Source organism: Eleginops maclovinus, chromosome 11, assembly GCF_036324505.1.
Source record: "Eleginops maclovinus isolate JMC-PN-2008 ecotype Puerto Natales chromosome 11, JC_Emac_rtc_rv5, whole genome shotgun sequence".
Lineage (NCBI taxonomy): Eukaryota > Metazoa > Chordata > Actinopteri > Perciformes > Eleginopidae > Eleginops > Eleginops maclovinus.
In genome coordinates, this window is record NC_086359.1 from 2647246 (window position 1) to 2660827 (window position 13582).

At 40.5% G+C, this 13582-nt stretch overlaps 2 protein-coding genes across 2 annotated transcripts in view; one reads left to right on the top strand and one right to left on the bottom strand.

The window, feature by feature from the left end:
• The window catches only part of LOC134872185 (unconventional myosin-VIIa-like), a 31992-nt gene extending 30894 nt beyond the window's left edge, over positions 1–1098 (top strand). The window contains 1 exon segment of the mRNA XM_063895359.1: positions 242–1098. Coding sequence (XP_063751429.1) covers positions 242–334 — 93 coding nt within the window. The 3' untranslated portion in view covers positions 335–1098.
• Positions 359–10726, bottom strand: LOC134872183 (glycerophosphodiester phosphodiesterase domain-containing protein 5-like). Its single transcript, XM_063895357.1, is given in 18 exon segments — positions 359–1918; positions 2270–2349; positions 2683–2765; positions 2934–3081; positions 3263–3420; positions 3649–3819; positions 3821–3874; positions 5082–5232; positions 5435–5517; positions 5963–6108; positions 6546–6639; positions 7230–7328; positions 7833–7892; positions 8020–8113; positions 8510–8613; positions 9074–9277; positions 9529–9573; positions 10478–10726. Coding segments are annotated over 16 exon segments (1779 nt in total). The 5' UTR covers positions 9245–9277; positions 9529–9573; positions 10478–10726; the 3' UTR covers positions 359–1835.
• Positions 10727–13582: the final 2856 nt, after the last annotated feature.

Here is a 13582-nt window from a genome sequence, read left to right on the forward strand (position 1 = left end):
GTTAAAAATGACCTTTAAAAACAGAACTTTCAGAGAGGAAAAGCAACATTTCAGCTAAAATATTGAATAAATCACAAGAAATAGCAGGAGCTTTTGGTAAACATAATAACATAGTGACTGTGCGGGAACAAATCACAGGGATACTTTTGTTGATTAACAGCTCATCAGGTGAAAGCCACACGTCCTGATTAATAAACGTGTGTGGTGCAGTGTGTCTGACCTTTGACCTCTGACCTCTCAGGGCTATAAAATGGACGACCTGCTGACCTCGTACATCAGCCAGATGCTGACGACGATGACCAAACAGAGAACGTCCCGGGGCAACAACAAGTGATCCCCACACACACACACACACACACACACAGCTCTGTGATTTGTTGGTGGTTCCCTGTGACCCCGTGATGCCAACTTGTTCATAAATGTTCTTAAAAACTCACATTTTGCCTTTAATGATGTTTTTCGGGCGGCAATTTGGATGGCTTTCTCTCCCATTAAATCAGATGAAGTGCTTATTATCTGATGTTTTATAAACGATGCCGATCAAAAGCTAGAGATGTTCTGCAACACACTCGTTTTTATTAAAGAGAAAGGATTGGTACAATCACTAAACCCAAACGTTCCTCGAATCATCAGTGAGTTTTCTTCATTAATTATCCGTATCCTGGAACGATTCAAAGAAAGACCAGAAAGACTTGGAACCCCCCCCCCCCGAAGTCTATTTGTTAATTTGTGTGTGTTTTGTGACGTAGCATTTTGAATCCTTTATTTATGCTCAGAGTTATTAAGCCGGCATCAATTATAAAGTCATTAATGCAACTTCAAATGTAGACCGCCGATCTCCGCCGGTGTTTCCTGTTTCTTTAATTGGATGAACTGACAGTTACACACCGGGGGATTTTTGTTTGTGTGCAAGGAAACAGACTGTGAGTCACCAAGCTCAAACACCACGTCCTCCTTCATGTGTCGATAGTGAAACTATTTTTCTAGAAATTGTAAATGTACAAACCTTTAGCGTTGATTTGCAAGCATCGGATCATAATCATTAAAACTGTTTTTGGACCGCCGATGTAGAGGTGAATAAAAGACGTTTTGCAAAGAGCACAGAGGTCTGTTTTTATTGAATACGGGCTGCGCTGCTGTGGTTTTGTGGTTAAATCTGAGCCAAAATAAAACAATTAACTAAACTGGGAGGTTTTATTTGATTGATTAAAAATAAGTGATTTTTTAATCTCTTTTTTTACGGTTTCAAGTTGCTGTGATTCGGCCCAGATCATGCTATTCGTAGGAGTTCCCAAAGAGAGAGAAGCAATTAACTTACCATGCATTTTTGCAGCAACACCTTTAGGTGGAAAAACGTCCAACTCTGAGCATTAAAAAGATGACGTCATTTGAGCTAATCGAGGTAATCATCCAATTAGATTAATTGAAAAACCTGTGGATGTTAGTGCTGGATACTTGGAGACATACAACTGTATTTAAAACAGTAATTGAGATTTCTGGTAAGTCATTTTCATCCATTTAAACTCTATTTTTAACTTCCATGGTTTCATTAACACGTGCAATCCTTCAATGGTTGAAGAAAAGAGGCAGCATCTTTAACAAGAACACACGCTCCGTCTAGTTTGGTTTTAAGGATTTAAAATATATATTAGAAAGTAAAAATGGATGTCTTCCTTTTTCACCCTGATGTGAAAAAACCCTCCTCACGGTGAGATATGCGTCGCTTTATTTCAGTAAAACAAAGTGCGTCTGACAGTGAGCTGTGCTGGGATCTGACAGGGTGGCAGTATTTATTTGGGGGGGGGGTGGGGGGGCTTGAGGGTTGGCTCCAGATGTTAGTGCTGTGTCACGGTTGCCAGGTTGGACGTCCTCTCCGCCTGAGAGTTGATGCTGGAGACGGACCAGATGTCACTCATCTCTGTGAGGAGGCAGACGGGCAGGACATGAGGAGTAAGGGATATACAGATGTGGAGAAACCATTTCCACACGTCTTTGGAGCAGTTTAAGAGATTATTTAGCTGCTTATTTCTTTATTTACCACATAATTAGTTGAGAATTTAAATGTTTTCTTGCTTTTTCTCACAGCCTGAGGGGACATAACAAAATGTCCTGCTATACTATGTCCAAAAGAAAGTAGATAAAGTCAAAGTACATCATATACTACAGCAAACAGGGAGCAGGAGTCATAGTTTAATATGCAATGCAAACTAATATTAAGAGTAAAGTGTGCCATGGAATCCTGCAGGATGTTTGTGTTTGTTTGTCTCACCTGTTTTGAACTTGCTGTACGTGCCGTTATCCAGAGAGACTTTAGTGCCGGAGCAGAAAGCCAGGCCGCGCTCTCTCCACCTGCAGAAAAAACACAGGAGACACCGTTACATTTATTCAGATCAAAGCTCCTCTGCTGCAGTCCTGCTGACGAGGACTGGAGAACAGAGTGGAGAACTTGTACTGGACTAGAGGGAAATGTCACGCTGCTTTTCAGCGGATTATCTCAGTAGGAAATGTTGTACCTGTTACTTCTATTATTTCAACACACAACAAAATAACGTTCAGTCATTCTTCACGTAAAAACATTTCGTGTTGCCAGCTCACTAATGTGAAGATGTGCTGCTTCTCCTTTTAAAGGATGAGACACACATTGACATCAGCTGTTTCAGTAAGAGTAAAGGATGTGTTCACCGGTGGAAGACGAAGACGAGGACGATCAGCAGCAGGGACAGCAGATCAGTGAGGATCCACACCAGGTTGTACTGGTCTGGACTCTGAGAGACACACAGATACACAAAGACAAGTGTTTATACATAAAACATAAACTAAATGCACTTTATATTTAACACCATAGAAAGTACAATGTCTGAAATGTTGGGGTAAAGTGTGCATGAGATGGAAATACTGAAGCACACACTCAGAGTACTTGCACCCAGTGTTACCATGAGGAAGAGCGGGGCCGTGATGGAGCTCAGCAGCTGGGGGTTGTTGGTGGTGACCGACTGAACCCCGGAGCACCAGGCCAGAGAGAAGAGCCACGGCTGGCTCACCACGTACAGGTTAGTGCTGATGTTCCCCGCTGCGTACGCACTGACACACACAACACAGAATATAACAGCACTCTGAAAGACTCACTACGGATACAAAAAGGATCATGATGGCTAAACAAGTCTAAAGTCTGTGTGACTTCACTGTCCTGTGCATGACTCACATACACAACGATACAGATGCTGCCAAATGTGAGAGGTCAGGAACACACACATACACACACCTGGTGCTGTGTGTGGACATGTCGCTGTAGTGCAGGTTGAGTCTGACGATGTTGTTGCTCTGCAGATCCTCCGGGGAGAGCCGGCTGCCAGACGTCTGCTGCAGCGCCGGGTCCAACTCCTGCACCAGGGAGCGCAGGTCTGAGGGCAGCCACAGCACCTGCGCACACACACACACACACACACACACACACACACACACACACACACACACACACACACACACACACACACACACACACACACACACACACACACACACACACACACACACTGTGTTTCTGCATTTGGATGGACGTTCAAAAGACGTTTCATGCAATGACAGCAGAGACGTGATGGTGTTTTGGTGGAGCTCCATCAGAGTAAATAAAGCGAGACGTGGACCGACCTGCGAGGAGTTGATGGAGGACTCGTTGTGGATGACCTCCAGAATGCGGTGGATCCAGGTGTCCCTGTACGGGTGACCTCGGGGGGGCCGGTAGAGGTCGAAGATCACCAGCCTGTCCGTCTGCGCTGCCAGCTGCAGGAAGGCCTGCAGACTGCAGACCGACTGCTGAGCAGGCGCGCTGACGCTCCTCTGCAGTCAGAGAGCCGGCGGTCCCAAACGGGTCGCTCTGCAAACATCAATACCTCATCAGCGCTGTGAGGCAGCAGGACAGAGAGTGCTGCACGGGGTCCTGATGGTGTGGTGACGAATTACTGTTACGCAACATGCAAAGTCAATATTTAGATTTACTACCCCCGTTGTGTTATTGTGAATCAGCTTTAATGCATACAGGATGTTTCCACATGCAGGCCATTTCATTTAATGAGTAACAGTGCATAAACAAAACACAGAGGGGATTAAAGTTGTAAAAATAGAACAAATTTGAACTAAAACATATTAGAAAATAAAAGCAATGATAATAATTACAAGGAAAATGAATATACAAAAGAAAAGAAAGTGCAATAAACATAAGAATGTGCAGTTTATCAGACTCAAAGCAGCAGAAAATGTTCCACAGAAAGTAATACAAGATAAAACATACATGGAATATATATTCTATATTATACAGAGCTGTTCAGTCGTAGGAAACAAAAACTAAAATATACAAAAACTGTATTTTTTTTCACAAAGTTACTAAGAGTTTAATAAAACGTTGGAACATTTTTGCCAAATTCAAAAAAGGAAAGACTGGCTAATAATAATCAAAAACAAAGCCCCTGTTATACAGCAACAGTGATCCATTAAAAAAAAGCATAGTTTACACAACCAATAATTATAATAGTAAATGATGGAAACTTCTGGAGCAATGGAGACTAAACTCAGAGAGACTCGAGGAGAGCTGGAACTTTGATGGCAAACACTGAAGGTTAATTCTGAAGTTAACGGCCGGAGAATTGACAAGACGTTTGCTGCAGCCACGAGGTGACAGAGCGTTTGCCCGACCAATCTGAAGAACTCTTCTGCAGTCTGAGGTTTAGACCAGTGCAGAGTGTATAATCAACATTCTATAGTAATGAGACTAAACAAATATGGACCCTGAATCTAACTAGAGCTGTCGCACATTGGAAAATAATGTACGTCAGGGAACCTGCGCTCCAGATAAGAAGGGCTTCTAGACGTCCCTGAACAATAAACTATCTCAGGTCAGCTTGAGCTCGGTCATACACTGGCATCAACAAAGCGTCCAGGCTGCCCCTCCTTAAGGGAGATTACAGCAACCCCAAAGGCCAAAGAACTACGCCATGGGAGTAGAGACAGAGGAAGAACTAAGTCAAAGGTTAAACCCCTACGCATTATATTTATATTTTTCCAGACGTTTATTTGTCGTGACTCACGGAGAGGAACCAGGCTCCGGCGTTGAGGCTCTGCAGCTCGCTCCAGCTGAACGTGGCAGCGGCCATGTTGGTTCTGTTGGGGAAGACCTGCTGGATGTTGGTGGTCCGAAGCAGGGTCTGATCGTGCATCAGGAAGGGGACTCCATCCACACTACAGCCAGGACATAACGACCAACACATGCATCAACTGTCCTTTCCTTTCATTGTCATTGTATTTTCAACATCCTGTACACTTTATTCTACAGTTTCATAATACCAGGACATTCAGAACCTTCCTGTGAACAAACGATCATTGACCATAAAGGCTAATACTCTTCCCTCTATGCACCTCCTCTCTCCAGTGGCTGACTGACCTGATGGTGACGTCCGTCTCCAGACCTTCACTTCCTGTCTCCACAGCTTTCTCAAACGACATCAAAGTGTTTTCTGGAGCCAGCTGGAACACACAGTCACACTCCATTTCAAAAACACACCCTCAGTGGACTCCGCCGCAGTGTAACAGCAGCTGTGATTACTGTTTCACTGAGGAATGTAAATATTTAAAAAGACTAAATGTAACGCATTGTCTCTGACTCCAAACAGCTGGGGGAGGACGGAGGGAACGACAACTCCAGGACAAATGTCACCACACTAGAGATCTTTAAAAATCCTCCTGCTGATGTTTATTATTATGTGACCTTATTAGAGCAGCAACTATTTTAATATTGAAGTCAGTGTTTAGGTCATTAATTAAAGTGCTTTCATATTTAAGCTCATGTTTGTTGGTCTTATATTCCATCCTGATAGGCTGCCTCTTGATTGGTCCACCTGCCGGCAGCACACCCTCTCTCCGTCCTCACGATTTATATATTTTGTAAAGTGCAGTATTGGTTCCCGCTCACCATGGGGGCCCCTCTGTGTCCGATGAGGGCCGGCGGGGGTCCTAGGGTCCCGACCTCTTTGATACAAGGAGAGTAGAGACCCAGGGGAACCAGATAGAGGGCGGACAGGAAGCTCAGGTAGAACCCCAGGATCAGCCCCCGCCTCACTGAAACACACAGAGGATGTACCTGCTCATGTTTCTTAAAATAGAGTGAAATGATGTGGATATTTGGTTGGTTTTTGAAGATACAACAGAAGATACAAATCCCCAAAGAAAATGATGAATAAAACAGACCATAACAAACCAAGTGAATACATACTGTAAGTATCCTGTAGAGAAAGATACAAATACTCGTAGAGACGTTTTAAGACAAAGTGACATTTTTAAGAGGTTTTATCAACGAGTTGAGGGAGGGTTTTTGTATTCGAAAATAATGTCATTTAATTAAGGATTATTTTACAAAACCACTCAAATGTAGGGTGGAACCAATAAGTTTGAGGCTCAAAAAACAAACGCATTTCTTTCAGATCGGACTTTTTGCGTGCTGGAGTGTTGTGTACCCAGAGAGAGGCCAACACAAAGAGCCTCGTCCTGCACCTCACCTCGACTGCTCATGCGGAAGAAATGCAGAGCGACGGGCCAGGAGAGCGCCGTCAGCAGGAGGACCCCCCCCACATGGAGGAAAGGGGCAGTCACCTGGAGACAGAGCACAGAAAATACTTCTATAAGGAGAGGAAATCACACTGGAGTATAAAGATACATCTGAGACAGGTTCTTTTATTTTGAAAGAATGTCTTGAACTTTCATAAATACTATCATATATTCAAAAAAATCTGTGGATTCAAAGTTTATTTTAGGTTAAATATTCATTTCATTTCAACCCTGTTTACCTAAATTACATTTACACTTTTACATCTTGATGTTTGGGGTCTTATTTCTACACTTGCACTTTATCTTTTCTTTCTAGATTAAGATCTTATTTTACAAACTTTCAGTCCTTTCTCTTTCACTTCTTACAGGAAAATGCAATTAAAAAAAGTAGGACCACAAATATGTACCGATATATATGATATGAACTTATAGAACTCTTTTCAAATATATTTCTTTATAATTTAGTTTGAATTAATTATTGTTAATTTAAAAATTCAAGATCAGATCTTTTCTATCCATTTGAATTTTTCAGACCATCATAGCTTTTGGCCCGGATGTATTTCAGCTCCATAGAGGAGGAGGAGGAGGAGGAGGAGGAGGAGGAAGAGGAGGAAGAGGAGGAGGAGGAGGGTCACCCGGAAGGAGAGCAGCAGCGTCGTCAGCTCTTTGCTCCAGAGGTCGGATAAAACGGCGGTCGCTGCGATGGAGAACGTCAGACTCACAACGATCCCAATCTGACGAAATAAACAGAACTTAAATCCAGCTTCACGTAATGCTTTACAGGAGAAACACTACAACACCGCGGGAGTTCAAACAGAAGGCACCTCGAAGGTGTTCTTTAGTAAATGAACTTAGTTATATTGCACTAACTTAGATCAGTCAAATGCAGCTGACATTAAACTCTGAGTATAATATAAATGAGTGTAGTAAAAATAATGATGCCATTTAATTGTCTCACAATCAGCTGGTTGATGAATTATAAGCAGCTCTTGTATAATCTGATGAAGGTCTTGTGCTTTTATTGCATAAATCTTAACGTTTCAAATGAACCAAAGGTGTTAAATAAATGATGTAAAGTAAAAAGAACAATATTTAGAGTAGAATGAAAAGAAAGCACTCCATTAAAGCACCTTAAAGCACCTTAAAGTACCTTAAAGTACCTTAAAGCACCTTAAAGCACCTTAAAGTACCCTATATGTGCACTAAGAACAGTACCCGAGTGTGTGGGAGACAGTTACCTTGTGACTCCAGTGTAAATAAAGCTTCTGACCTTCTGACAGTAAACACACCGCCAGCAGCTGCACAAGACACACACACACACACACACACACACACACACACACACAGAGTTAAATCTGGGGTGATCTGTGATAAACAGTCATTTATTATAGCAGCAGGTATATAAGTAAACGACGGTTCCCTCACCATGAGCACGGTGACGTAGGTGAAGAAGGCTGCAGCGATGACCAGCAGCACCACAGACCAGGGGAACCAGAAGCCCAGGCTACTGAAGGTAAACCTGCAGGAGAGCCAGAGCAGGACAGGATGCAACAATAAATAAAGATCATATTTAGCAACGTTCAGTGGACATATTTTGTGACCACAACGGCGGAGCAACCGTGCAAGATGCAGCCAGGAACCTCAACAGATGTGTGGATGAGATCAACCTGGAATTCCAGCTTGGAGATGGGAATGGTTAGGTGCTGGCAGAATTGGGAAAGATGGTAATACTTAAATAAAAAGCACGTTTGGAGGGCCAAACCAGCAGCACAAAGAGTGGGTGGAAAAGGAGGGTTTATATGTTCAAGAGCTGATTTCTACCCTGTAAACAATGCACGATGACTGCCCCATTGTTCTCTCTCCGTCTGTTGACCACTAGCTTTTGTTTGCATTACTACAGTATAATTTAACCCACCAGTCAAAGTCATTATAGTCGTTCTTAGCCTGTCCCCAGAAGTAGAGAAACACCAGCGTTACGCAGAAAGCCGCCACCAGCAGAGCGAAGCAGACGCCTTCCAGCTGTACACAGGAAAGAAACAAAGAACATTTTTATTAATTAAACTAAACTTTAATAAACAGCATTTATAATAAACATGTTGTAGAGTCTCTCCTGGGACATGTCTCCATGCTTTAACGTTCAAACAGCTCTTTATTTTTCTCATACTGCCTGTGCTGCAGCACCTCTTTTCACCCCCTGTCTGAAACCAGAGCCCAGTCTGCTCTGATTGGTTAGCTGGCCGGCTCTGTTGCGATTGGTCAACAGCTTAGAGAAGTCCCGCCCCTTTAGCCTATCAGGTACAATGTGTTGGAGCTATAGCCAATAGAAGTGTGAGTGTATACTGATGTCACTGTGTTCTGGAACTTTGGGATTTTAGCCTTTGCAGACCATTTCCATGCACCCAACAAAACCCATATTACAGAAAGGGGAAACCCCCCCCCCCACCCCTTTAAAGACTCTGGGTGCCTCTCCATGTCTCACTTTGTTGCAGCAGCAGTCCTCCCGCTGCCTGCAGCTCCTCTCTCTCCTCCACCTGCAGCCATATAGCCCTGACAGACAGGAAACCAGCGGCCGGTGCTCGTAGCGCCGCAGCAGCTGAGCCTGGAGACCCTGCAGATGCCCCAACTGCAGCGGGGAGAACGAGGACGCCATCGCACACTCCTCACATCCTCATCTGACACACACCTGAAACACAGAAACAGAATACTCGAGTTCAAATGTTTAGATGCCATTATGTCTCACAATCAGCTGGTTAATTAATTAACCAGCTGTTTGTTGTACAAACTGTTGGCTACGTTAGTTTATAACAAAGGTCTTGTGCTTTTATTGCAAACATCATAATGTTTAAGTAGTAAAATAACTGTGGGAAAGTCAAAAGAACAATATTTAGAGTAAATAATTAAAGTACTGGAGCCACATTGCTTTGAATAACATACCGTATTATGTTGATAGAGCAGCCTCGGTTAATATCAGCAGGAGATCTGTTGAAATGTGGCCGGAGAAGCCAAAACCCACACAGTTTATACCACTCTTTGCAGGAAATCTAAAGTAAATTTATTTTTTCTTGCGGCCCTTTTCTCAGTTCCCAGGGAAGTAATGTCTCCGATTATAATCTGCTTGTTTTGCTCACATGTGGAAGCTCTTGTGCAATTCAGGTCATAATCTTTACTGGGGAACAAAGGACAGCTCAGATGTTGGCACTTCACAGCAATTATAGTTTCATATAGCATGAACAACCTGGTTTCCAGCATGCAAACTCCTGTATTTGTACTTCTGTTGAGGTAATTGTGTATTTGTGCTCTGCCTACCTTGGTTGCCCCTGTTGTGATATATTAAAAATGTATGAACAACAACCATCACTTATTAATGAATTACTTTAACGTTTCCAGTCAGAAATTCAAAGCTGTTAATGTGCTCTTTAATAGAGCATAACTGCCAAGGTATTTTCTCAATATTATAACACTCACATGTTGATTTGCTTATCGGCATACTTGGAAAAGCATATGATTATACCACCGTGCAGTTATGAAGGGAAATCCTGCACACTTTTATCCTTAAAGGTTGCATCTCATTGGAATTCACAATATGCAGATAGGATTTGCAGCTTAAAACATGTGTTTTATTTTCAGCCGAATTCAAGAATGCATCCTAATACCTCATTCAAACAGTTAGTTTTGTTTAAACAGGTGTCAAACGTGGAGAAAAAACAACGATAATCACAAATTAGGCAAATTTTATAACGAGGTCTGGTGGCTTACTGAACATAAAGAGAGAACGGGACCTGATCATCACCAAAACACATCGATAACAAAGCAGGTTCGGAACATGAGATTTCTCTACATTATATGTTATTTTAATATCAATATGTTCTGTCGGTTGTCTTACCTCCAGGTAATCCTCCGGGTCGGTTCTGCCTCCCGACAATCGGCAGTAAAGAAGCCGCAGTGCGCCGTTGTTCTCCGGCCACCAGGAAAAAGGCAGGCAGGTGATGCAGAGGATGATGAGCAGTCAAGCTGACCACAGTTACCAGTGATGATACCGGAAGTCCCATAGTTTTTATTTTCCTCATTATAATAGCATATAATTAAACAGTTTACTTGCTTTATTTTTGTTGTATCTAATGGTTGAATTGTATTCTATTTAATTAGTATTTTATCAGCTAATTCTCTGTAATTCATTTAAAAAAAGATATTCATTTTTGGTTTTAACATGTTATTATTATAAAATGGTATTATTATTAAGTTCAATAAAATAATTATATTAAAAAAAGACATTTTATATTATTTTACGAGTGTGTATTATTACATTTATCACTTATTGTATTGTATTTAAATTGTAAGATTTAACTCTATTTTATTTTCATTTCATCACATAATTTGTTGTATTAAAGTAGTATCATTATATTTTATATTATTGTTATTTTATCACTTAATTTAGTGTATTTCAGTCGAAACATTTTATGTGATTTATTGTTTTCTTATTTTAGTAATCACTGATTATATTGCATTTAAATTGTAAAAAGTAAGTCTTTAATACAGGTTTAGTTTTGTAACCACATGTTAAATGTTATCCTGTGTTAATATTTATTAAATACACATGTTTTTTGTATTTAGGTTGTTAATACAAAACATGTTTTGTTTTGAAAAGCAAAGCGGATATGGATGTTGCGCTGTTGTAAACACCGCGCTGCTTCACTCCTGTTCCTGTAGATGATCAACACCTCTGTCTGTGTCATCTGCCACCTGATGCCACAGTGATGCAACACACCGTGGGCTTCAAATAGAGGAGACAAGTAACTACTTAGGTACTTCTTTACTTCTACTGCTACCCTACTACAATTCAGAGGTACATGGTGTACTTTTAATCCACTACATTTATTTAATCCCTTTAGTTGCTAGGCAGATTTGGATTAATGATGGTAAATATAATCTCCCTTAAATCAGACTGTAGTTCACCGGCAGTAAATCCAGCAGCTACCCTGCAGTATACAAAGCCATTCAAACTAGCTGCACAGCCTTTACCAGCTCTGAGAACACTTTAATGATCAATCATTATAAACATATCAGAGATATTATTCTGAAATGGACCAATCAGACAATGACTACTTTTACTGTCGCTACTTTAAGTACATTTAGATGAGAGTACTTTCTACTTTCACTGGAGGAACATTTAGAATACTTTTACTGTGACAGAGTATTCCTACACTCTGGTACTTCTACTTTACTCAAGTACAAGACCTGAGTACTTCTACTTTACTCAAGTACAAGATCTGAGTACTTCTACTTTACTCAAGTGCAAGATCTGAGTACTTCTACTTTTACTCAAGTACAAGATCTGAGTACTTCTACTTTACTCAAGTGCAAGATCTGAGTACTTCTACTTTTACTCAATAAGATCTGAGTACTTCTACTTTTACTCAAGTACAATATCTGAGTACTTCTACTTTTACTCAAGTACAAGATCTGAGTACTTCTACTTTACTCAAGTACAAGATCTGAGTACTTCTACTTTTACTCAAGTACAAGATCTGAGTACTTATACTTTACTCAAGTACAAGATCTGAGTACTTCTACTTTTACTCAAGTACAAGGTCTGAGTACTTCTACTTTACTCAAGTATAAGATCTGAGTACTTCTACTTTTACTCAAGTACAATATCTGAGTACTTCTACTTTACTCAAGTACAAGATCTGAGTACTTCTACTTTACTCAAGTACAAGACCTGAGTACTTCTACTTTACTCAAGTACAAGATCTGAGTACTTCTACTTTACTCAAGTACAAGATCTGAGTACTTCTACTTTTACTCAAGTACAAGATCTGAGTACTTCTACTTTACTCAAGTACAAGATCTGAGTACTTCTACTTTTACTCAAGTACAAGACCTGAGTACTTCTACTTTACTCAAGTACAAGATCTGAGTACTTCTACTTTTACTCAAGTACAAGATCTGAGTACTTCTACTTTACTCAAGAACAAGATCTGAGTACTTCTCCCATCCTCTGGGCTCTAATTCCGTTGCATATACTTGAATACATGTTGCAAGTCAGCACTTTAACCTCAGTGTCGCATCAGCTGTGCAAAATGAGAACAGAAGAACCAAATACTTTCACAATAAAAGCTGGCTCTGTGCGTCCTGCTGTTACACTGTAACCTCAGTGTGTTACTACAGACTGGATAGAAACTGACCTGTTTCACATTGTGCTCTGATCAGTCTGACCTGAGCCTCTCAGACACTCCCATGATGTGAACACCGCCCCCCAAGCATCAAGCACTTCACAGAAATACTATTTCCGGTCAGAATTTCAGAACAGAACATTGTTACGACACATTTGGAGAATTATTGCCTGAATGTCAATCTGGAAAAAATAGCTTTGATTTTTCTGGCAATATTCTAGTTAGCTTTCTGGTGTCTTTTTGGGAGATGGTCAGCTTCGTTTAGCATAAAGAATTAAATCACAAAAGCTTTTAAGCGATTTTGAGGTAACACTTTAAGCCATTTTAGAAGCAAATATAGTACATTTTCGTTACATTTATTTGATCATAATTACTAATAACTATGCAGCTTCAGATTAAAAGTATTTAAAAATCTACAGATAAATGATTATGCATTTTAAATGGACAACGACTTTATTGATCTCTTGGTAAAAATATAAATAATTAAACAATTGTGGGTCACTACACAATAACAAAACATTGAACCTCCTTTTTTTCCAGCAGCAAAATTAAAGCAATATGCATATGAATTAATCAATATAAACAATTCAATAACATCAACGTCTTTATTTCTCTGAAATGTGGCCTTCTGCATAACGGGAACTTCTAGTTTTTGTACTTTAATACTTTTGTAGTCTTACTTATTTTGAATGTATACATTTTAATTGTTTTAAAGTATTTTATACAATGGTAAGACTACTTTTACTAAGGTAAATTACCTGAGTATTTATAACACATTTGCCTTGTCACCAAGATGATTGCGCTTTTATTTTGAA